This window comes from Esox lucius, chromosome 1 (assembly GCF_011004845.1).
Source record: "Esox lucius isolate fEsoLuc1 chromosome 1, fEsoLuc1.pri, whole genome shotgun sequence".
NCBI classification, from domain to species: Eukaryota; Metazoa; Chordata; class Actinopteri; order Esociformes; family Esocidae; genus Esox; species Esox lucius.
The window spans coordinates 27230700-27257165 of record NC_047569.1 but is presented as its reverse complement, the minus strand read 5'-3'; the positions used below and the strand labels follow the sequence as shown (position 1 = coordinate 27257165).

Sequence of the window (26466 nt, the reverse complement as noted above, 5' to 3'; positions counted from 1 at the left end):
TAGTTTCTAGTAATAAATCTAGACCAATAAGCAATTTATGGCAAGGGCATTGATCACAGCTTCCAACTGTCAACTTTTTTGATTGGTTACTGGGCCAAAGCTCTTGCCTAGTAGCTCTCTGTTGTCCTTGAACAAATTAATTGTTATTGCAACTTCTCATAATTTGTGACATAAGACTATAAGCCCATGTCTGTGAATCATGTCAAGCCTTTTGTCCGTCCTAAAGCAAGTGTGGTAAAATGTAGAACACAATTCCAACGTTGTAACATTGTTTGGTAGCCTATATGTCATTTTGACAACTTGTCACAATCTTGACGCAGGTCTGTCTTGAGAATGTCTCTGACTCATTGGATAATCAGTGCATGTGGACAGGACCATGCGCTGGTTGGCCTCCGGAGACATCCATGCAGGATAAAAACATCCAGCTTCTGTCAAAATGTTATGCTATCTTTTTTGCTGATGTGTCTTTGCATGAATATGAGGCTTTAATGTTAGCGCTGACGACTCACCACATCCTTCCTTCCTCTGCGTTCTGAATTCCACCGCACGCGCGCACCAAGCACCAGAACATACAGAACTATTCAGTCGTCGCCTTAGCCACGGACCGATGGGTTTAAAGAACTAAAGATTTAAATTAAATACGGAGTGCGAGAGCCGATTGAGCCTTGGGTGCGGGAGGGAGAGAGTCTGATTTATATCTCCACCAAATCGGGAGGGGGAGGAGGCAGGGAGAATGAGCTATTCTTGTACCAGCACAGAGGCTCTGTGTGAAAGCCAGGACGCAACTAACGCCAGTGCGAAGAAAGATAATACAAACGCAGATATCGGAGGTCTCGAGAGAAATTGCGGCAGCCCCGTTTCCCGCCAGTCGCTCCATAAACCGCTCCTGGCCATGAAAGTGAAGAAAGGCTGCAACTCAACAGACGCGGGTGTCCCAGTTACATCGGAAGACGAGTTGCTAAGAAACCCGGTAATAACTCCTGAGGATGTACTTGGGTTACAGAAGATCACCGAAAGTAAGTAAGCTAATTGGTATTGAAGGGTAGCTTTATGCTACCCGAACAGTTCAGGCCGCCGTGCACCTGCTGTTGCTCCATTGGCTGGCATGTACGGTCTGGTCCCCGGTCATACATTGTTACTGGTGTAGATATCAAACCATTCTTCCATCGGTGTAGTTGAAGTCTTGACAGGTTGCTGTCACCTGGGCTCACCGTATTGCTGCACTTTAGCCAGCGACATAATGTTAGTAAGTAGGATACTTGAGGGGTGGCAAATTAAATTGATACTTGCATTGTTTTTGGACCATGTGGACAGAACAGATCATGTAGACATGACAGAAGGCTAGCTCGGCATGCTTTCCCTTGGGTATATTTAGTAGACTGGAACACAGGTATTCACTAAAAGCCCTTTACGACTGTGTGCCCCCCCCCCCAAACTTTCTCAGCTGGTCACTAATCATAAAAACACAAGCAATTCTCACATACACCTTACCTTACACCTCTGAGACAAAGGGAGTACTGCTGACATAACCATGCTCGGTTCTGCGGGCTGCTTTGGGCCATGGGTCAGATTCAGTTGTGGCTTCCACATCTCTTGATAAAACCATGTTGATAGGGGACTTAGCCAAGTAATTTTACCCAAGTAAGTTTATTTCCTGAGATTCAAGATATTTTGCAACTTTGGGGCTTTGTTGGACAGTATGACATTTGAAAAGTTTTAACATACACACACATATTAAATATATATATATATATATATATATATATATATATATATATATATATATATATATATATATATATATATGTTAAAAGATATATAATTTAAATTGAGCGAACAGCAAATTTGCTGAAAATGGAAAGCTCATGTATATCAGTATTCAAGACCTCTGTTTTTACAGTCAAATTTGGCTCATATGTAAGCTGCGTCCTCTGGATGTCCTGGAGATTGATTGGAATCCACCTGTAGTAAAGTTTATTAATTTGACTTTATTTAGAAAGACATACCTCTGTCTATATAAGGTCCTGCATCTCACAGTGCATGTCAGAGTAAAAACCCAGACATAAAGTCTAGGGGACTCTCCATAGATCCCAAACATAGAATTTTGTCGAGGCATAGTTTTAGGGAAAGGTATTATGAAATTGCTAAAGCATTAAAGGAGCACAGTGGGTTATTTCATTGTGAAATGGTAGAACTTCGGAACCGCCAAGACTCTTCCTTGAGCTGGCTGCCGGGCCAAACTAAGTATCCAGGGAAAAGGGCCTTGGTCAGGTAGGTGGCCAAGAACCCAGTGATGACTCTTATTGAGATGATATGACATGCCATCTGAGGGATTCTGGGTGAATGAGGAAAAAGATTCTCTGATCTAATTAGGCCAAACTCCAACTGATAAGTCTGAATGCAAAGTGCTACCCCAGAGCGGACGACATCAGACATTGACATGACCACAACCCTAAAGCCCACAGCCAATGCTGGATACTGTGGATGTCATTGAGTGGCCTCCTTAAACATCCGAGGAGAGACCTGAACATAGCATTTCACTGACACTCCTAATCCAATCTGACAAAAGGATCTACAAGAAAGAATGGTGGAAACTTCCCAAATCCAGCATCCCCAAGAAGACTGTCATTTTGGGGTGTTTTGTGTATATTTATAGCAAAATATATTAAATAAATTATATTATAAGTCACAACAAAATGTGGTTAAATTGAAGAGGTCTGAATATTTTTTATAGCCAAGCCCATTGCATCCATAGCTTTCATAAATAGGTTTAAACAAATTTACTTTATGTTGTTAGAATATAGGTTTAAAAAATGAGATGTGTGTGGGGGCATGGGAGAGGGAATTTTTATTTCTTTTGAAAGAAATATCTTCCACATAGCGTTTGCTGCTGAGAACAGAGTGTGAATGCAATGATCGCTAATCAAGAGTGAATAATTCAAGCTTTATTTGGTTTCCGGTTGGGTTGCTGACACACCCACACCACTACTTGTATTTTAGCTTAAACACAAAACCTAACAATGCCAAACAAACCCATTTTATAATATTTTACCAAAATGTTCAGTTTTCTGTTTTAATTATATTCCAAAAGTGCAGGAGAGAGTGCTGGTGTTTGGTAGTCAGGCTAGTTGTGCTCGGTCTACAGATCGCAGGCCTACATAAAACAAAAGGGCGAACTGCTCCGTGTCAGCTGTTAGTGCAGCTTTGCTGTTTTTTATCCTTGAGTGTCGTTGAACATAGACCTTTGTAATGTTTTGATCATTTTTTAATGGAAATATTGATTTGTGTAATCAAAGAAAGCATTTAAAATGTGTGCCTGTTTGTGTGTGTTCACTTGCAAGAGAGAGAGAGTAAGTGAGACAGAGGAAAAGTATGAGTTGGAAAAAGGAATAAAGAGATAGGTCAGTGTGTGTGTGTGTGTGTGTGTGTGTGTGTATTGTACATTTATTTTGAACCACACAGGCAGGGATTAATATTGTGGTTCTTTCTGTTGATGAAAAAACTGCTTTTATAAAGCCTTTCCGCCAACCTGAAGCAGGTTGGTCAATGCTTTGTGCCTGCCAACTGTCATTGATACAGCCAGAGGCTAGTCAAAGATTTGCAATTAGATTGTTACACAAGAACCACACAGATACAGCCAGCCAAAAGATGAATACCAAGCATATGGACGTTTATGTAGCAGAACCCTATGAGCCCTGGTCAAAGTAAATGTCTTTCTTTTTAGTCCTGTATTGATTGTTACTGTAATTATTCTATGTTCTTTTCTTCTTTGTTTGCATGGATTTAGGGGGGGGGGGAATCCTCAAAAAAAAAAATTGTTTTTGGAACATTACTGGTGTTGTAATGAAACAGGTACCTGGCCTAAAACCACAACAGCAGTCAATGACAGAAAGATAAAAACCTAGGAAGAAAATTAGCTTTTGTCCTTCTCTGCCTCACAAAGTTTAAACAACCGACTTGTGGCTGTTATATTGCTTTCACCAATTTACCTTTCGGATCAGTAGAGGATGTACAGGGCAGTACAGTATAATGAAGGCCAGGTATAGTACGATACTAGCCCATTATCTTTTCACCATAAGCTACTTCTAGGGCCTTAGAGACTTGACATGCATCCATATTGTACTTGACCCTCTAATTCCATCTTAAATAGTGGCCTGCTGCTTGTGGGTTAACTTAACGGTGGTAAGGCCTTCAATGGAGTACTCAGTGTCATTTAAATATAATAAGATTTGCTTACTGTCTCTGTACCATTAGAAAAACACATTTATCATCATCCAGAGAGGTACTCATCAAATAAGGCACACTAGCTCACTGACATCATCCCTTGTATCCATATCAACGTCCAATAATGGTGTTTTGGTTCTGTAACCCTCAGAGAAAGAGCAGAATTCAGCTGCGGTGGTGAGATAATACATAAATCACTCATGGTAGCTGGCTACTGCTAATCTTTGCTCTCTACTGACATGTAATCTGGATTATGTCAGAAAGGAATGAAATGTGGTGCTTATTTGACCTGATAATTAATTAATGCTTAAGTGTAAAGCAGGATGTAACATAAAACTCAAAAAAGGAACGCATCTGGAAATGTGTTTCCAGGGCATAAAATTTCTGATTAAAAGGCAAGTTCCTAGAATTGTGCAGCCCTACCATAGATCAAATGGGTTATATCTAATATTGCTAATATATCTAATATTACCCCTTTAGGATATGCAATTTTATCAAATTCTGTTCTTTGATTATGTAGCTCCATTTGTATCACAGGGCATTTTCTATCATTGAACAAAATAACCTGAATTATTCAGTTGATACATATGCTACAGAAATTTGCTTTGTATGTTGAGACCTCTGTGCAGAGATCCATGGAGTACATTTTTCACTTAACTGCCTGTATATGGACAGGAACTAACGTTGTAACAGTGAAGCTATGGTAATTCTTGCTTGTAAATGAGTTTCATGGCAGTGTGTCCATTTTTGTGTGGCAGGGAGACAGTGGTTTGTTTATAAGGGAGGGAAGCACACTTTTTTTCAGATACAGGAATGGCAAGTAAGCAAATCAAGTAGAGCAGTCACTGTATGAGTTTATTCAGCATACAGATGGTAATGCATTTAATAGAATGTAAGGAGTGCAAATTGGACCTACAATGCACCCCCATCACCACGCAGTCTGCTTCTACAGGAGAAATATAATTACATACGTGTCCAGTCTGCATTTCAATATTCAATATGTTTTGAATTTCTACTAGACTAATGTGCACCACTAAAATTCCAACAGATCGAACATTTTGGACAACACATGTCTGTAATAACGACATGTAACAAGGTGAAACGAGGTGCCTGTATGGAAGCTTCTAGTCACCCCCATTTGGTCAGACCTCATTGTGCGTGTTGGTTTGTCTGAAGTGTGATCGTCTTCTAATGAACAGACAACATGTTACAGTGTGTACATTACCTCTCCAGGAGTGAATCTCTAATTCTGCTAGTTCAGTCCACTTCTCTTCCATTTCCTTTATCTGGATCTGCATCTATAGAGACATTTAATTAAACCAGGGAAACACTGCACCACCTGCCTGTCTGATAAAATAAACTACATTTCCCTGACTATATTTCCACTCTCTGGACCTGACTGTCACCAAAATGTCTGCAGCTTTAAATAATATTGATCTAAGTGACTGGCCTGCTTTAAATTTGCTCTATACAGCTGTCACAAGGTCTCCTAATTTTCTATGGAGGGGTCATTAATCTGATGTCAGTGGGCAGGACCGAATACTGTCTAATCTTCTGTCTTTTCTCCTGTTTTGTCACTCCTCTACTCTGTTCTCCTTTCTTCGCTCTCCTATTCTGTCAATTTTCGCATCAGACCGGCCTCCATTATACAACGTGTTATCTATTAACTGGCATATTGACGTATGAGGATTGCCATCGACTTATCGTCTTCTGATGAAGAGACTCATTTTGTCAGAATGGCTCAATGGCCTGATTCCTAGCGTGCGTGTGTGTGTGTGGGTTTGTGGGCGTGAGGAAGTGTAAGCAACTATGCAGAACGTTGAATATTATATTGTTGTCAGACAAACCCTTGTTTAACCAGTGTTATTGTGTGTCATTATTGTTACCCATATTATTATATTTGAATGTGTCTGTGCCGTAACGTCATGTTGTGTGTTGGTGTGGACTGGTGTAGGCAAATCATTTTCCAGACAGGCTAGGGAACATAGAGAGCTGAGTCACGCCACACATGTGGAAGTGTGAGTGTGTGTGTGTGTGTGTGTGTGTGTGTGTGTGGGCACAGGTTCATCAATCGCAAATGATGTGATGAACTGAATTCACATTGGCCTCAACTGCCCTTTGGAACAATGAAACACACCTGAGAGGCTTTCGACCCTTGTGTGTTCATTGAACAGGCCTCCATTCTTTCTGACGTTTGACATATAATCTTATCAGAATAGAGAACCGTTTTTCTGTTTTATAAGGTAGCTGTATGACCCTGGGTGGGGGCACAGTTATGTATTGTTTTAGTAGATATTAGAAGAAGTCAGAGAGATGTGCCCCCCTATGGGCCTAAAACCTGGCTCTAGCCTGGCATAAAGCTCCATGTCCATTTTGACGACGTAGAATGTTCTTATTTAAAGCTTGTATTAAGAGTACACTTAAGGTGCTTGAAAGAACATTTTGGGTTCATTTAATTCCTATGAAGCAAAGGAAGATACCTGTAAAGAAGCACCTTTTACGGCGCCTTCTACTGCTCCACCACTGATTACATTTGCTCCTCTAAGTTCTTTTAAAGAATAATAAAGTATAAGATTAGACCAACAGAATCTAACTTATATGTCAGTTGTTCAGTCACTTCTACTGCTTGTTCAGGGGGTAAGGAATTGACTGCTAAACCCTAGCCTGAGTAGGCCCTACATTGTGAACACTAGGCTAAACAACTAGTTTTAAAAACATTAAACAGAGGTTTGTTTGAATCACAACAATTATCTAGTGAACAGAAATTATATACATTGTTATCACTTAGTACATCTTTTTTGGAGTGGTGTATGTATATGTGCGTGTGTGTGTGAGAAATAGGCCTATATTTATAGCCAAAGTCTTACCACCGCCTAATGTTATGCTGTTAAAGACAAAGCAGTACAGATGCACTTAAATATCCTACCAAATATTTTACAAAAAATCACACTGGCTGACGGCCCACAACTGCATTATTCAGGCTAAATATACAAATGATTGTGATATGTGGTTGTCTCCCCTAGTCATCTAGAGACTCTGGATAAGAGCGTCTGGTAAAGGACCAAAATGTAATGTAAAATGTTGTCTGGGGCTGAAGGAGTACTGGATCAACCTTCGAGCGACTGTTGTCAAAATGGGACACTTCAGTTAACTGTTACATCTCCAAAGGGTTAATCCGTTTAACCTGTTCACAACAGCACCCCCATGGTGATCATCAAATCCCCAAGCTAGTGTTCTGCTGACTGAAGATTTCTGCTGTAACTCGCTGTGTGTAAATGCCCTCTGTAGACTGTTCCAAAAGACTGCTGCACTACAAAGCAGGAGGCCTGCATCGCCATAAAGGAGCAACATACTGAACAGCGTCATTGTAGTTGATTTCTGTTGTTGTACTGCATAACAGGAAATAACATTTTATTTGTTAGTCGCAGGAATGTCAGAAAATGCTGCACACCCACAAGTTGAGCTTTGGGTCAGTTAGTCGCTGACATTGGTTACATACAGGAAAAGGATGTGGATGTATATGTGAGTGTGTCTATTGTGTAAGTCTGTTAAGTACAGATGGAACAGTACTTGAGGTGATGACGGTGTCCCAAATGACAACCTATACTCTGTAGTGCCCCACTCATTGTGATGGAGGACTGAATGTCATATGGTATGGGGACATAACCGTACCCCCTGTATTCTGCCTGGTTAGTAGTGCACTATATAGGGAATAAGGTGCTGTTTGGAGTATCATTTATGGTTGGCGAAATTATGTGGCAGTCTCTTTGTTACCTTGTCAATGGTTAGCGAGATGTAACACCCAGCCCCAAAGAACATTGTGTTAACATGCAAAGCAAATTTTGTTCTGAAGTGCAACAGTACAGAAACACTTACCTCCCAGTCAAATGCACCTCAAATGCACACCTTAAACCCTCCCGCTACTTTGCCCCCGAGACCATTCTCCACACACAGTACCTTTCACCCTTACGCTCAAAAGCGAGCTGCGATTTCTATAGACGGTGCAGTCAACAGGACTGAGCTGATTAGAGGGAAGAAATGTCATCTGCATTTAGCTGTTAAATAATAACCTCTCAGTGAACCTCACATCCAATCAACTGGTGGCCTACAGGCGGCATATCTGATATATGTCGCCTGAAGAAGCTCAATAAAAAGCGTAGTACTATTCACCAATACATTCAAACTGAACAGCTATTTCAATTGTAGGTATGTTGGGTTTGGGCATGTACTTTAAACAGGTGTTCCTGTGTATTATATGGGACATATTTAATGGCTCATTCTAATAGCCAAATCAAATCCATGTATTATCTATGTTGACTGGCAGCTTGGGTTTATCAAACAAGAAAGAGGGAGAAATGTGCAAAGCCGGTGGTTGAAAAGTCTCCCCCTGGCTAATCTGGGGTTTTAGGAGCTATAAATGTCATCCAGTCACTTGCTGTTGATGATTGCCATGAATGGTCTTTTCGTGTCAGGTCTTCATCTATAGGAACCATGGGTCCCAAAAGTGTGCCTGTAGATATTCTACAGATTGTGTACTGATAATCTGTAACATTTTAACTATGTATTTACAAACACTAACCCTTACCTGTACCCTATTCCTAACCTTTATTCAATCCATAACCTTAAACCTTACCCTAAATCTTATTCAAAACCTTACTCGGCCCTAAACCTTAGCAAGTAGTCGTCTGTCTGCTTTGTTGAAAGTTTGTTGATAGTATTACTATCTATAGAACATCTATAGATTGAAATTGGGACTGAAATCGAACCATGTTGTAGATGCCAATTGTTTACTGCTGAGGGATACCACAAAGAGCCAAGTTGTCGTTTCATAAAGGTCCATTCTTAAGAAACTGCCTGAATCAAGATTGTATCTAATTTTAATTTCATTAGCTTTGATGCACTGGAGGCAAGACATACATTATCAGTGTCAGACCATCGCACAAAAATGATTTTAGCCACAGTTTAGTATTGAAAGAAGTCTTTAGTGTTCTGTAGTTAATTGTAGAATACCCTACTAGACAGTAGTATCTTTTGCTTGTGTGTAGTTCTTACTACAAACACATGGTGTATAGGCCTGTAAATACACAGATCAGCCATTACATTATGACCACTGACAGGTGAAGTGAATAACACTGATGATCTCGTTTTCATGGCATCTGTCAGTGGGTGGGATATATTAGGCAGCAAGTGAACAGTCTGTCCTCAAAGTTGATGTGTTAGAAGCAGGAAAAATGGGCAAGGCTAAGGATCTGACCTTATTGGGTGTTCCCGGTCTGCAGGGGTCAGTACCTATCAAAAGTGGTCCAAGGATGGAAAAGCGATGAACCGGCGACAGGGTTATTGATGCAAGTGGGGAGCGAAGACTGGCCTGTGTGGTCTGACGAGCTACTGTAGTTCAAACTGCTGAAAATATTAATGCTGGTACTGATAGAAAGGTGTCAGAACACACAGTGCATCACAGTTTGTTGCGTATGACCAGTCAGGGTGCCCATGCTGACCCGTCCACTGCCGAAAGCGCCTACAGTAGGCACGTGAGCATCAGAACTGGACCACGGAGCAATAGATGAAAGTGGCCTGGTCTGGTGAATCACTTTTTCTTACTTTGACCAGGACCACACCCGCTAAATGCATTGAAGCAACTGCCATGTGATTGGTTGATTAGATAATTGCATTAATGAGAAATTGAACAGGTGTTCCTAATAATCCTTTAGGTGAGTGTATATATATATATATATATATATATAAATTATATATTTAACAGACACAGATATACACTCACCTAAAGGATTATTAGGAACACCATACTAATACTGTGTTTGACCCCCTTTCGCCTTCAGAACTGCCTTAATTCTACGTGGCATTGATTCAACAAGGTGCTGAAAGCATTCTTTAGAAATGTTGGCCCATATTGATAGGATAGCATCTTGCAGTTGATGGAGATTTGTGGGATTTAAACGATGCCCAATTTTAGGCCGTGGCATTTAAACGATGCCCAATTGGCACTAAGGGGCCTAAAGTGTGCCAAGAAAACATCCCCCACACCATTACACCACCACCACCAGCCTGCACAGTGGTAACAAGGCATGATGGATCCATGTTCTCATTCTGTTTACGCCAAATTCTGACTCTACCATCTGAATGTCTCAACATAAATCGAGACTCATCAGACCAGGCAACAATCTTTCAGATTTCAACTGTCTTCAACTGTCCAATTTTGGTGAGCTTGTGCAAATTGTAGCCTCTTTTTCCTATTTGTAGAGTGGAGTTGAGTGGTACCCGGTGGGGTCTTCTGCTGTTGTAGCGCATCCGCCTCAAGGTTGTGCGTGTTGCAGCTTCACAAATGCTTTGCTGCATACCTCGGTTGTAACGAGTGGTTATTTCAGTCAAAGTTGCTCTTCTATCAGCTTGAATCAGTCAGCCCATTCTCCTCTGACCTCTAGCATCAACAAAGCATTTTCGCCCACAGGACTGCCGCATACTGGATGTTTTTCCCTTTTCACACCATTCTTTGTAAACCCTAGTTGTGCGTGAAAATCCCAGTAACTGAGCAGATTGTGAAATACTCAGAGCGGCCCGTCTGGCACCAACAACCATGCCACGCTCAAAATTGCTTAAATCACCTTTCTTTCCCATTCTGACATTCAGTTTGGAGTTCAGGAGATTGCCTTGACCAGGAACACACCCCTAAATGCATTGAAGCAACTGCCATGTGATTGGTTGATTAGATAATTGCATTAATGAGAAATTGAACAGGTGTTCCCTATAATCCTTTAGTTGAGTGTATATATATATATATATATATATATATATATATATATATATATATAGATATAGATAGATAGATAGATAGATAGATAGATAGATAGATAGATAGATAGATAGATAGATAGATAGATAGAGAGAGAAAGAGAGAGAGGACTGTATACTGAGACGCAGGAAACAGACAGTGCCAATGTTTCAGGCCCTGGAGGGCATATATTAACCAAACATGGCAGAAAAAGCATGACCCAAAATAAAATATAAAAATCCACAGGGCAGGGTACAGCATTCCGCTCTTCTCCTCTTTCTTCAACTCCTGTTACCCGGAGCTGCTTTCCTGGGGCCGTTTATCCTCCACCTGCCAAGGCCTGATTGGGGGCAGCTGTTCCTCGTCAAGGGGTGGCAGCTGAGCTGCATTCAAGAATAGGCCCCATTTTGCAACCTGGACCAGGTGGTTCTCCCTGCAGTGTTGGCCGGACACTAACGCAGGATAGGGTGTGCCACTATATACATAAATATATATATATATATATGCCTTCAGAAAGTATTCAGGCACCTTCACTTTCTCCACAATTTCTTGTGATACACATACATTTAAAATGTCATCAATCTACACATAAATACCCATAATGACAAATAAAATGTTTCCAGATATGTTTGCCAATTTAATTATTAAAAACTTAAATATCTCATGTTCAAAAGTTTTGAGACAGATCACTGTAATGTACCAATTAATTACCCTGATCCTAGATCTGTATGTTTGTCATGACACTGACCATAATGAATTACACCGATACATCACAAACAGATCTGAGACCAGGAGAGGAGAGGTGGACGAGAGGAGATGTGGAGGAGAGGAGAGGTGGAGGAGAAGAGAGGTGAAGCGGAGGAGAGGTGAAGCAGAGGGGAGTGGGGTGGAGGGAATGAAGGAGGGGTTGGTGGGTGGAGCAGAACGCAGAATGGCATGGCATCAGAGGGAGTGTTGCTAGGTGACGCTGTAAAAGGAAGTGAAGTAGTGCTCTCCTCTCCAAGCACATAGACACACTGTCAGCAAGCACATAGTTACACAGTTAACAAGCACAAAGACACACATGGATGTACACACAGCACATGGTTTCATGTTATTCATAAACACTCAGTCAAACCTCCATGAAGAAGACCCCTCATGCACACAATAGCACAATCAAGCATGCATAGCGCTTATGAACATGGAAACATCCAAAGGGCTCGCAGCCAGGAGCCCTCCACCAAATGGAGCAGCAGAGATCAGTCTATACAATCAGAGCACATCCTAATACAGTATTTACTGTAGACTAGAGACAGTGATACGCAGTATCTGAACCACTCATTCACAGAATGGCCCGTAGAGCTCACACTATGTGAACACTATTTTCAGTACACAAACAGTATCTGCCGCCCCTCCATAAGCACTTCCACAAGCTCACATTATTAACAGAATGAAGAGGAATCACTGTGCTTCCGTTAGTGTGACACTACTGTCTATCAATAACATTTCAAATAACAATTTCAATATCCACTAACCCTATACCTTAAATATCAGACTATTTCTAACCTTAACCCTTTCCCTAAACCTTACACTAACACTTATTCGAAACCTAACCTAATCTTAACCTTAGCAAGAATTTACTTTTTTGGATAGATTGTAATTGGATACAAATAAAGTGTAACCGGAAATTGTGATTCAATATTAAGTTTAACCAATGTTCGCGTGTCAGTGCATCTTGCTCAACGGTGGCTATATGCACATTATCTTGTGATGCCACCAACACACATCACCAAACACGTATATGGGGCTGGATGATCTGTTTTTCTGTGATTTTGTTTTTGCTATCACACCTAAGCTGTTTTATTTACCCACACAGACCCATAATTCCAAATAAACCACCTGCAACCGCCGGACTGAATGGACGAAGTGAAATTCTGAAGAAGAACCCTAAAGCAGAAAACATAGAAAATGCTGCTCTAACATAAAGGTTGCGTAGCGTTGTTTAGATCAAGTGCTTCTATCTAACTCCATATGCTTCATACTGAGTGACAGAGAAGCACGTAACTTACTTTGAGATGCATATTATGGCTTTATTCTGTAGTTCTCAGATTATTACAAAAATGTGTTAAGCATAGCAATGCCATGCAACTCGCCTTTTCTCAAAAAAACATTTGATTACCGTAAACCCGCCTGGACCGTCAATATAACCGCGGGGACTGGAGGTTGAGTCAGTTAACGCGGCTAGACCTGTTGGAGCTCTTGCTTTCTTGCAGTGCGGTCCCTTGCCATTGCGTGAGCATATTTTAGGTGGATTATCAGCCTCTGCCCACACCGCAACGAAATCATAAACTCAAACATAAACTCTGCGGTTAATGTAGATTCAATGGCTTTGACATTTTCACAACAGTAGCTCTACGTATGTGAATCTCCACATAGAGATTCACGTGACGCTGCTACCCAAACACAGCCAAGGAACAACACAGAGATCAAGGTTATTCCAGATTTGTCGCACTTTTAGAGTATAATGTGGTGGAAATTATATTCATATATATTTGCAGTTGTTTATGCTTTAGTTGAAAGAGGACATAGCGTTTTGAAATCTTACCCATGCTGCTACAGTATAGAGTAGGCCTACATGGATTGGAGGCAGTGGCTTAGACCTCTGTACCACCCTAGGCCATGACTAGATTACAAAGTTAACTGGCCTTTTAACTGCAAAGTGGTATCCCTCAAGTGTCTGCCAAGAAACTCTCAGATATCTGCACTGCCAGCAGTTTGAAATAGTTTTTTTGGAGATTAAGCGGCAACTGCTGAATGTCCTGACTCACTGAACCGTGCTGGTACTGGAACATCAATACATCCGACAATCTGGTGATTGGGTGCAGACTTTGCTATTATGTAGGCCCAGTTGTGCTTTGTCATGTATTATGTAGGCCCAGTTGTGCTTTGTCATGTATTATGTAGGCCCAGTTGTGCTTTGTCAATGTATTATGTAGGTCCAGTTATGCTTTGTCATGTATTGTGTAGGCCCAGTTATGCTTTGTCATGTATTATGTAGGCCCAGTTGTGCTTTGTCATGTATTATGTAGGCCCAGTTTTGATTTGTCATATATTATGTAGGCCCAGTTGTGATTTGGCATGTATTAAGTAGACCCAGTTGTGCTTTGTCATGTATTATGTAGGCCCAGGTGTGCTTTGTCATGTATTATGTAGGCCCAGGTGTGCTTTGTCATGTATTATGTAGGCCCAGGTGTGCTTTGTCATGCTACTGAAAGTGTGTTTGCGGGAAGAGCATCACAATGTCTAACAAGCACGTATTCCTCCACTGTCCAACTAGCTTCAGTGACATTAACATGGATACTAAAGACTGAGGAATAAGTTTAAAAATATCCATGTACTACAGCTGGAACATTTAGACTGAATGTAGACAATGTCTTTGTTTGTCACATGTCACCATATTCACTGCATAGTGCAATGCTTTTGACTAGAGTCCTATTAGGTCATGAAGGAAGGGAAGAAAGTGTCATCTGGGATGCATCATTACTGCTGACAATATACACACTCATAAATACAAACTGTGTCTTTCACACACACAAAACACATATTCATACAGTCCGATCCCATATACAGTTGTGCTCCTAAGTTTGCCCCAAGTTTGTGCTCATACCTTGGCAGAAATTGTGAAATGTTTGCACTGATTTAGAAAATATGATTGATCATGCAAAAAGTCTGTCTTTTATTTAAGGATAGTGATCATTTGAAGCCATTTATTTTCACATAATTGTTTGGCTCCTTTTTAAATGATAATGATAACAGAAATCACCCAAATGGCCCTGATCAAAAGTTTACACACCCTTGAATGTTTGGCCTTGTTACAGACACATAAGGCGACACACACAGCTGAAAATGGCAATTGAAAGGGAATCTTTTTAATTTGCAATTGTCTTTTATTTGCTACTGTCGGTGTATAAAAGGTCAATGAGTTTGTTAGCTCTCATGTGCATGCACTGAGCAGGCTAGATACTGAGCTGTGGGGAGCAGAAAAGAACTGCGTAACAAGGTAATGGAACTTCATAAAGATGGAAATGGATATAAAATGATATCCAAAGTCTTGCAAATGCCAGTCAGTACTGTCCAATCACTTATTAAGAAGTGGAAAATTCGGGGATCTCTTGATACCAAGCCAAGGTCAGGTAGACTTAGAAAGATTTCAGCCAAAACTGCCAGAAGAATTGTTCAGGATACAAAGAAAAACCCACAGGTAACCTCAGCAAATATACAAGCTGCTCTGGAAAAAGACTGGTTGTTTCAAGGAGCACAATATGACAATACTTGAACAAAAATGAGCTGCATGGTCAAGCTGCCAGAACGATGCCTTTACTACGCCAATGCCACAAAAAAGCCTGGTTACAATATGCCCAACAACACCTTGACACGCCTCACAGCTTCTGGCACACTGTAATTTGGAGTGACAAGACCAAAATAGAGCTTTATGGTCACAACCGTAAGTGCTATGTTTGGAGAGGGGTCAACAGGGCCTATAGTGAACAGAATACCATCCCCACTGTGAAGCATGGTGGTGGCTCAGTGATGTTTTGGGGGGTGTGTGAGCTCTAAAGGCACAGGGAATCTTGAGAAAATTGATGGCAAGATGAATTCAGCATGTTATCAGAAAATATTGGCAGACAATTTGCATTCTTGTGCACGAAAGCTGCTCATGGGACACTCTTGGACTTTCCAGAACGACAATGACCCTAAGCACAAGGCCAAGTTGACCCTCCAGTGGTTACAGCAGAAAAAGGCAACGGTTCTGGAGTGGCCATCCCAGTCTTCTGACCTTAATATCATCGAGACACTCTGGGGAGATCTCAAACTTCATGCAAGACGACCAAAGACTTTGCATGACCTGGAGGCATTTTGCCAAGACGAATTGGCAGCAATACCATCTGCAAGAATTCTGGGCCTCATAGACAACTATTACAAAAACTGCACGCTGTCATTGATGCTAAAGGGGGCAATACACAGTAATAAGAACTAAGGGTATGCAGACTTTTGAACAGGGGTCAAAAGTCATGTTTTGTTTTATGATTGTGCCATTCTGTTATGACTTACCGTTGAATGTGAATCCCAAAAGAAATAAAAGACGTGTTTTGCCTGCTCACTCATGTTTTCTTAAAAAATCGTACATATTCTATGCAAACTTTTGAAATGTACAACCATGCTCAATGGTATCAATAAGCTGAGAAAGTCTACTGAAAAGGTTACAGATATTTGTATGTATACTCATTTAGAGTTCAACTTTGTGGCATGACAGAAATGTCTTTTTGATAGTTCTGTGTCTATTTTAAGACGGAGCTTATTTAACCTAGTTGCACAGGGGAGTTCTGGTATGTCACCATGGACCAAGTTGTTGCTATCATTTGGTTAATGATCTATTAACATTCATTTACAATAGCCTATAGTCTTATTGTTATCTTCTCTTCTCAGCTGCTGTCTTCTGTACTCTTCTGTCCCCTTCTCTCCTGTCTGTTCCTGTTCCCTTTGCCTCCACCTCCTCTCCCACCACCCAATCTCTGATCTCCCACCTCTTCTCTCTTAATGTTCTCTACTTTCCTCTCCTATCTTCTTTTTTCATCATGCCATGGATTCACGCCATATTTGTTTTAATTTTTCAATCTTTAAGACATAAATCAAATGCTCTATTGGTGTTCCACTGGCGGAAGTATGTGCACTGATAATTGAATCACCCTGTAAGTGCAGAGGATGAGTTGTGTTATGTCTTCAACAGAGTGGCTATGACGTACATTAGGCTCATCTATTATCGACACACAGGCCTAACTCACTGTACTGAGAGAATAGAGACAAGAATACAGACAGAGGGATGACTCCAGATTGTCTTTGACATTATACGTTTGTCCAGGTACCCAGGATAACATTATATGCCATTGAAACTGACCACTAGGAGCCCTAACAAAATTAAGAAAAAAAAAATGCCCACTGCATTGAAGCAGTTATTGTTGGACTTAGTGATTTACACCACTTTGCTATCCCAAGTAATGGCCTTGATCTAAACCAGGAGGAATAAATGTCTAAACTAAACTGTTTAGTTGTTTTTATTTTAATCCTATCCTAGCTAATGTCCTTGACAAATGTATAAGTTTTAATATTTTACATATACAATTTGGCCATATTTTTGAAGTCTTGATTAGCATAGTACAGTGGCCAAAAATGTTTGATACATTTTTATAACTCTCCCAAACTTCCCTAATCTCCAATAAATCTCAGCAAAGGGATGGGTGATACCTATTGGAATCCTGTTTTAGTTTTGACAGTCAGATGGAATTCTCATTTAATTGGAGAAATCATTGGTTAACTTTACAAAAATGTATATGTTTGATCTTTGTGGAGCTAAGTTTAATTAATCAGTCAGTCTACATGCAAAAAAGAATAATAAAAAACGATTTCAATATCATACCAAACATTTAGGTCATTAGTTACATTTCACTTACTTGGAGTGTAATATTTGAATAAAAAATGCCTAAGGTTTTAGAGTGTGTATAAAAAAGAATAGTGTAAATTTTTTCAATGCTATTTATTTTCAGTCTTTATCACAATGAGGAAAAGGTGCGTGTCAGGGATTGTCTAATCACATTATCTCTGAATCTGAATTATTGCCGTCTGAGTGCGGGCGTGTGGTTATGTGTGGTTATGTGTGGTTATGTGTGTTAGTTACTCGGCACGTGGCTGTGAGTCTTCATAACAGACTCTGATGGAACTGGCTCGGATCTTTCCTTTTGGCATTGCTGGCACTAATGTCTCTGATGCTATCTCACACTGAGCCTGCAATACTTCAGGACCTATTAGTTCAGATGACTCAACGGGCTACTGGCAATAATAATGCAGTACAGTGGTATTACATTCCAGCCATCTACTCTTAAATGAAAGAGCTGAACAGGTTAAAGCAATTTCCTGGTTCAGCTGGCGTCCTCCATAATCACTTTTGTCTGATTGTTTGGATCAGTAAGGATGAAGGGGGGAAGCCACTTTAGAGTATTGAGATGCGATCTTCTTTGTACTAAGGGGAGCAAGAACTACTATTGAGAAGCAGGCGTTGCAGTGCTGTGTGTGTTGTGCCATGGATACAGTCTGTCTATGGGCCTCCTGTGTAGTGCCTTATCTGTAGATGTCCAATATTCTAAGAGCAACAACCTTATCAGATATCACAGTCACAGTAAGGAAGGCAAGGCTCGCTCCCATGTGCCAAGAACTCAATGTCAGCGTTGCCAGGGTAACCACAGCTTTCTTTCTTGGTTGTGGTGGCGGTAGTGTTGTGGGTGGAGCCTTTATTGGTCGAAACCGTAATCATCTAGTTGCGGTCATAACAACTATGTACACACACTAGGGGTGTCACGATATACCGGTATTGATAACCGTGATATTCAAAAAATGAAATATTGATATCATGTTAATAATACGTATGATAATATCGTATTCACTTGGCGAAACTGAAGTTCTATTTTTCCAAAAACTCCTCTCGGTTTGTGGATACCTTATTTTTGTCACCTATAGACAAATGGTGTATGTGCTTAAAGGAGACGGGATCTATGCACTGGTGTTGAAATCAACTCGTTAGCCCCACTAGAACCCCTGGGAGAGATCCGGAAAGACGCACCGTTTTAGTAGCCAATTCACTTGGAAAAAAGGACGTTGTAATCTTCCAAAAACTCCTCTCGGTTTTTCCATGGCTTATTCATGGCCAAATGATGCATTTGCTTCAACTAAGAGTCTGGACCTATACACTAGTGTTTGGATGAAGGCCTTTTCGTAGCCTATTCACCAGGTGAAAATGTTTTGTATTTTCCAAAAACTCCTCTGGGTGTTAGGCCTTGTGGATCTTTTGTTTATCAGTGGCCTTTTCATCATCCATTAAGTGTAATTGTTCTTTTTGTATGCTTTAATTTTTTTATTTGTACAGTTACGGTTACAGACCCCACGGCCATACATTCTTATTTTGAGTGTAATTCATTTGCCAAAAAAGAGAAAAAAGCACATCAAAGTTGAAGAGGATTTTGACTGACAGCAATTTTTTTCTTTTATATTTTCTTTAGAGACCGCGATAATATCGTTACTGTGAATTATTTTGGCCACGATAACCATGTAGTGAAAATCTGACATTGTGACAGCCCTAACAAACACACTCATTTTTCAACATTCCAATAACGTCATTATGTAGCACGGTGACCAAGAGGCTTAACATCGCTCCTGGTAATTGGCTGGCTTTAGCTAGTTTGGTCCATCTGGTTCCTGAAGAACTGAAGAGAGGGAGAGGGAGACAGCAGTGTGTACATAGGTTGGGGTGTGGGGCGGTTACCGTTGTCCAGCACAACCTATGGTTTCCCCCAATCCCCTAAGCATCTTCCAATCTGTCCATGTGACGGTGAAACAATATAAGCCTCTTAGGCCTAATCCAGAGGCCTGAGTGTCACAGCTACACACACACACAAAGATACACGCATAAAAACACGCACGTTCACAGGTAATGTACTGTTTGGTTGTTTGTGTGCTCATGTGCACATGCTCACACACATGCTCACACACCTATCCAGCAAACACTCACAACACGCACATTACACATGCTAACGCTCATGAACCAGTTGCCCCAAACCTAAAGCCCCAATAAAAAAAAAACAGAAATAATTACATACAGTTAAGCCCAAAAGTATTCATACCCATGCCAAATCTTGAGCCATAGGTTATTTTTATTTGACCAATAGGTTTCTTCTGGCTGGAAATGACATAAACAAGTGACAAAACTTTTTTATAAATTTTTTACGAAAAATGCCAACATTATTCATACCCCTTGAAATTGTTGCAATTTTTTTAGATTTTTTTTGTTTCTATACCATTTAAAATGGTCTTGCAATTTCCACCATGAGAGAGCATTCTAATCACCTATAAATTGAGAACAGCTGAACAGCAGTAGTTCTCTAATCAGTTACTAGTCAACTGCAAGTCATGGCAAAAACAGAAATTGTTACGTTATTCATTTGTATCTCCAGCACAATATCTTACCGTGTTTTGTCACTTGTTTATGTCATTTCCAGCCAGAAGAAACCTATTGGTAAAATAAAAGTTCACTATGGCTCAAAATTTGGCATGGGTATGAATACCTTTAGGCTTAACTGTACCTGAATGTAATAGATGGTGATTTAAATGGGAAAACATTGAATTCTTGTTAAAAACTGTTTCTCAAACAACAATGGAAAAATCTGTTACTGGCAGAAAGGTATAGAAACAGGTTTTGTTATTGTTCTATGAACAGTTTACTGTATGGTGATGACCACATGGAAACTGCTGAAACTCCCAAACTGATTGAGAAGGTTCTGTCTGTGTGGCTCCATAGTCTAACCAACTAAGCTATCAGAACCAGAGGTGTTATTGCACCAGTTCTGTCCAGATCTTTGTCCATTCCACCTATTCAAAACTAATTTCAAACTGTCATTTCTGTTAGTGTGACGTGAAACCCTGGAGCCCTGCTTTTTTAGCACAGGGAGACTGGTTATTATCAATGTCACATTTTGGAAGAGGCAGCGATTAGAGGACTACAAATAGCTAATTGTGTGTCTGTTAGGTCAGGATATGATAGGCTGGCCGAGTGGCTGGACTGGGCAGGATCACAGTGCTACTGCTCAGGATCACTTAGGGGAATGTGTATGAAACAACATGATCATTGTCTTACAACGCGGATATGATTACATGCAGACCCGGTGGATCTCTGTGGATGCGCCATTCGTTCCTAAAAAGTCACAGTCAATTGGATCTTATGTAGCCGTACTGCATTTGACTGAAAGGTGTTCTGTCTTTCTGTTTCAGACTATCTGTGTTCTCCGGAAGAGAACGTTCACATGATTGACTTCACGCGGTTCAAGATCCGAGACATGGAGACAGGAACAGTGCTGTTTGAGATCACCAAACCCCCAGCACCAGGTCAGGGTTAGGCCTGTGTGTTAGCAGTATACTGTTAGCAGCTGGTCAGTGATATGATCACTGGTGTAACTATCAGGGTGGCAGGGAGTGTGGCAGCACCAGGGTCTGCGATGGGTGGGGAGCTTGGCCTCTGTGATAAATATTGTTGTGTACAATTACTTTATATTGTGTTTTTCTATGGGATTATCACAGTCAGACGTCGGCTGTGAGGTTAATCTACGCCATAGTCATTTTTCGTCCCGGCAGGGGGGCGGGGCCTGTAAGAACAGCATGCACCCCGGCCCGGCGTCACCACGCTACCGCTACGACAGTGCTAATGATCATATTAATACATCAGAACATATGTTTTAAGACGTACTGCGTCAGCAGCATTTATCTCCCTTGGCCCAGACTTAAATGAATTAGCCAAGGTTCCTGTTGGCTAGGGCCCATTTCCCAATAACGTGGCACTTACGATGGTTTAACAATGCACGTAGCCTTAAAGAAGACTTTGTTACGACGGACTTATGCCTGTTTCCCAAACCATCACATATGTCACACTTTATAAAGTGCATCGTAAGTGCTACATTACGGCCGTTTGGAATGGAATTAGGCCACGTTTGGGGTTTGGAATGGAATTAGGCCATGAATAAGTTTTTTTAATATAGCCTATTGCATTTCAATAGAGCTTGATTACTTATCAGAAGCATATAATATCGCTGGTGATGTATTCTACTACTACTTAAACATCAATAGGAAAAAGTAAAACTCGAAGTAGTGATATTTAGGGTAGACGATACTGTTATATTCAACCACATGGGTGGACTTCAGCCAATCAAAATCATAGAATAGAATATAAGTCACATAATAATAAAAACATGATTAGTTCACTAGGAATATAAATAATAGCATTATGTCTTGTTTTTCATAGGTTTTTCTTTATCCTCAGTTGACCAATTGCATTCAATTACATTTACTTCCACTCACACACTTTGTCTAAATTTGGCTAAATCAATGCTGTTTTGATCATTTGTATTAGTTCTATTGCCTTATATTTAACTGTTTGCGATCATCACTCCTCGCATGTTGAGGGAGGCGCTATTTCACAGAAACTGTAAAGTGCTGTTGCGATGGACTAAGGAGTGGTCCGAAACAATCGTTAATTAACAAGTGATATTACGTGCCACTTCAGTAACGGTGTTTTCGGGAAACGCACTGATAAGATAATGAGGTCTTATGATCATCTTAGTGCTTTAGGAAACCGGGCCCAGGTCTCCACTGACTAAGTGCTATTTCCCACTGTGAGTTAATCACTGTGAGTTAAGGCAGTCATGATGAACTCCTCTGGCGCCATGTTTATTCAGAGAGGTGTACTACAGACAGATTGTGCTTGAATGCCTCAGGCTTGTCAACCCAAACCTCTTATGTCACTATATGGCAGCGGGCGACAAGAAAAACTTCGACCCCAACGCCGGCCGTTTCGTCCGTTACCAGTTCACCCCTGCCTTCCTGCAGCTGCGCCAGGTCGGAGCCACGTAAGTCAACACCAAAATGGCCATCCTTGTGTGAGTGTGTTGGTCATTCAGATTCAGGGCCCCGCTGTCCTCCTCATGGAGCACACAGATGGAGTGTCAACAACACCATCCTCTGACAGTGTGAAGTGGTGTGTGCCTGTGTGTGTGTGTGTGCGTGTGTTTGTGACATATACCAAAGAGGAAGTTAGGTCATACTGTATGGTCAGAGTTAGAGAACAGGAAATGGGGTGAGGAAGGAAGTGAGAATGTGAGATGAAGGACAGTCAGGCCAGTTGTTAGTAAAGTAGAGGTGGTAAATGAGGACACATGGAGTTCTACTTTGTTCTGCAGCCGACTGTTTCAAACAAAGGAAGTGTGTTTCCAACATGGTCTCCAATCTGTCTGTCCCCATGTCCTCTCTGACAGTGTGGAGTTCACAGTCGGAGACATGCCCATCAACAACTTCAGGATGATTGAGAGGCACTATTTCCGAGAGCAGCTTCTCAAGAGCTTTGACTTTGAGTTTGGTTTCTGTATGCCCAGCAGCAAGAACACCTGCGAACACATCTACGAGTTCCCCCCACTTTCAGAAGAAATCAGTAAGTATAGATGCACAGAAATACAAACCATACAAACCATACATACATATACAGACTCAGACCGGAGGAGGTATTTCACTGGAACCAGAGAGATATATGAAATGAAGATATAGGAATGTCAACAGTCAGTGAATAGAGAAATGTATTACACTCCACTCTACACACTGTTGACCAATTGAGTTCATATTGTAATGCATTTACTAAGCTAATCATCACAAAATCCCTTTTAGAAAGTCAGAATATGCATTGAGCAACTGGTACATTTTTTAAGCATGTACTATTCCCAAATTATCCAGAATTACAAAAATGTCTAATGTTGTCCTTGTCCCTGAATGACTCAGGTAATGTAGCCTGGAGAGGAAGTCCATAGAGCCCTGACACTTTCAATAATTCTTGGTTCCTCAGTGGATGAGTTCATCCATGCTGACAAACACATACCCACACACACATACCCACACACACACACACACATCCACACATCCACACACACATACCCACACACACACATCCACACACATACCCACATACACACATCCACACACACATATCCACCCACACATACCCACACACACACGTCCACACACATACCCACACACACACATCCACACAAATACCCACACATATCCACACACCAACACCCATAACCACACACACATATCCATAACCACATACACACCCACACACACAAATCCACACACACATATCCACACACACATCCACACACACTCCCTCACACTGACATGTCTTTTGTCTCTTCTTTCCCAGTGCGTGAAATGATCCTGCACCCGTACGAGACCCAGTCTGACAGTTTCTACTTTGTGGACAACAAGCTGGTGATGCACAACAAGGCAGACTACTCCTACAGTGGTGGTCCGTAGGAATACATGACCCCCTAAACATCTAGACCCGCCCCACCTCCTACTATATATCCATTTAAGCCCCTATGGCACTGTGGACAGACCAGACAGACAGACAGAGAAATAGACAACAAACTGATAGGTCACAAGCATCAGGACTTATGGACCGTCTCTTGCACAAGTGGAATTCTTTTTCCAATCCGATTTCCCCAATGCTTGTTATTGCCTCATTGCAATTCCAGACACTTGCAATAACCTGTCAAGTTGTATGTTTCTATGTCTGACAGAGAGTGTTGCAGGTGTGTACATACAGTCTTAATTATTCATTTGACACATTTCATGTGGCCTGATCTAGCAGAAGCTAGATGGGCCAGTAACAATGAATGTCTTTTTAGTGTGTGCTGAAGGGCTCAGTCAGTGTGCTAAAGAGAAAATGGAGAAAACAAGAAATGGACAGTGGGCTGCTTAATCAGCTATTTGAACAAGTGAGACAAACAGACCCAGCCATTTGTTGCAGGACCAAGTGACACAGACACTCTGTTATTTAACATCATCACAATGTGTTCTAGTCAAGCAAATCCAATGTATTTCTACTAGGGTTTTGGCAAATGTTTTACTCCTAAAGAAAGTCAGAAAAGTTGCTTGTTTCTTGGATTTCTATTAACACTTTATATTAAGTTGCTCTAATGATTATGTACCTAACACAGTAATAGCTGACAAGAAAATAATGGTTAATGTGTATTACTATGTAATAGCATGGTACTTTTGTCATTACGGAGTCAGTTATTATACCGTTGCAACATAACACAAGTTGTAATTACATATTCACATGTTAAATGTTGTTCCACAAGTGCAACTACTAAGTACACATTCTTTTGTGACATTACATAAATAATTAGTAATTATATGTAATGAAATGGTGCCATTGCCAAGAGCTACACAGGTAATTAAGCATTTAATAACTAAGCATTTAAAGTTAGTGACTTGCAAATGTAAACTTATCTAAACATTTACATAGTGGTACAAGAGAATGTGTAATAACATCAGTAGTTACACATGAGGAGCAACATTCAACTGTAAAACTGTGTAATAACAGATTATGCAAAAACGTAGTAAATGTAGTAATAACTAGTAATAATATATTGGTACTACATATAATGTATATGTTTTTACTGTTAGTAATGTGTTATTTATATATTATTTAAGGCAACGTAATTTAAAGTGTTACTGATTGTCTATTTAATAGCCATTAGCTCTGAATAACTCACTGTGTCTGATAGGAATACAATGTTTTGATGAGGTTATTTGTCCTCATCAAAACATTGTTTTGATGTTTTGATGAGGTTATTTGTCCTTCATAATTCCAGTAGAAAGCAGTTGAATTAATTATTTTGTAGAAAGGAACAGGCACATTTTGAAATGACATTTGTTGTGTTTAGGGTTGCAAAATACTAGCTTTCCAAAATTCCAAAGTTTTCCAGTAGGAGTATTCCTGGATCTCCTACTTATTCTTGCTTAATTTGGCAAATCTTGCAAACCAGATTTAAAGACAAAAATGTTACCAGAATTTTGCAACCATAGCTACTTTAAGGTGAAGGATAGTAATTCATTTTCATTTTGATATCCAGCATACAATATTTAGTGTCAAGAGATCTACAACTTTATTTATACCAAGTGTGCTTATTGTAAAATAAATAAAAATGATCTAAAGTTTGGACAGTGGAATTACCACTCTGGGAAATAAATATATGTTGGGTTTTTTGGAATGTGTCTTGTTGTCATTTTTCCACCTGATATGTAAATGGTAAAAATAAAACTTACCAGCTATTTGGAAGCAGGCAAGGATCAAATTGCTAAATTATAACTATTTTACAATGACTGGATAGATCTGGACAAAAATTTGAAACAGTTTAATTGTATGAACAGACAAATATCAAATGATCTACAGACTAGAAAATCAATTATCGATTCAGAGCAATAAATAAAAACTGTACAGTGTATGTCTCAGTACTGTCATACAAGAAATAAGCTTGCTCATAATCCCTTCTGAGAATGTGCCATGTCATTTCCATCAAAGCTAAATTTGTTTTAGGGCCTTCGGTCATACAGAACAATCTGAGAAAAGCCTGGGGGCGACTGTCTGGCTGTGCCAGACAGGATTCCATCCTCAGTGGTAATTTAGCTACAATGACAGACTCTGTCAAACTCTTGAGAGAAAAGTAATTTACCCAAAATAATTAAGTCCAATTCTTAAATAATATTTATTAGTTTTGAGTATAAATAATTTACTGTCAGAAACTGTCATAACTATAAAATACGAATTGCAATAGTGGGAAAATGTAACATCAAACCTATTATTCTCGGTAGTGTACAATAATTAAGGAGTGTTATCAGCACTAAATGTCTGCCTGTAACTCTAATTGATTAAAGGAATACAATTGCTGGTCATTTACTAATAGATGAATACTAGCAGGGAAATGTACCCCTACCCACTCCAAAGCTGGCTTGTTAGAATGACAAAACTATACATAATAATCTGA

General features: G+C 40.3%; 1 protein-coding gene across 1 annotated transcript; it reads left to right on the top strand.

Moving 5' to 3' along the window:
- Positions 1 to 612: 612 nt before the first annotated feature.
- unc119a (unc-119 homolog a (C. elegans)) lies at positions 613 to 25692 on the top strand. Its single transcript, XM_010866793.5, has 5 exons — positions 613 to 1016; positions 20864 to 20977; positions 22398 to 22491; positions 22897 to 23069; positions 23835 to 25692. Exons 1-5 carry the CDS (start codon positions 734 to 736, stop codon positions 23945 to 23947), a joined length of 777 nt encoding a protein of 258 aa, XP_010865095.1. The 5' UTR covers positions 613 to 733; the 3' UTR covers positions 23948 to 25692.
- The last annotated feature ends 774 nt before the right edge of the window (positions 25693 to 26466 follow it).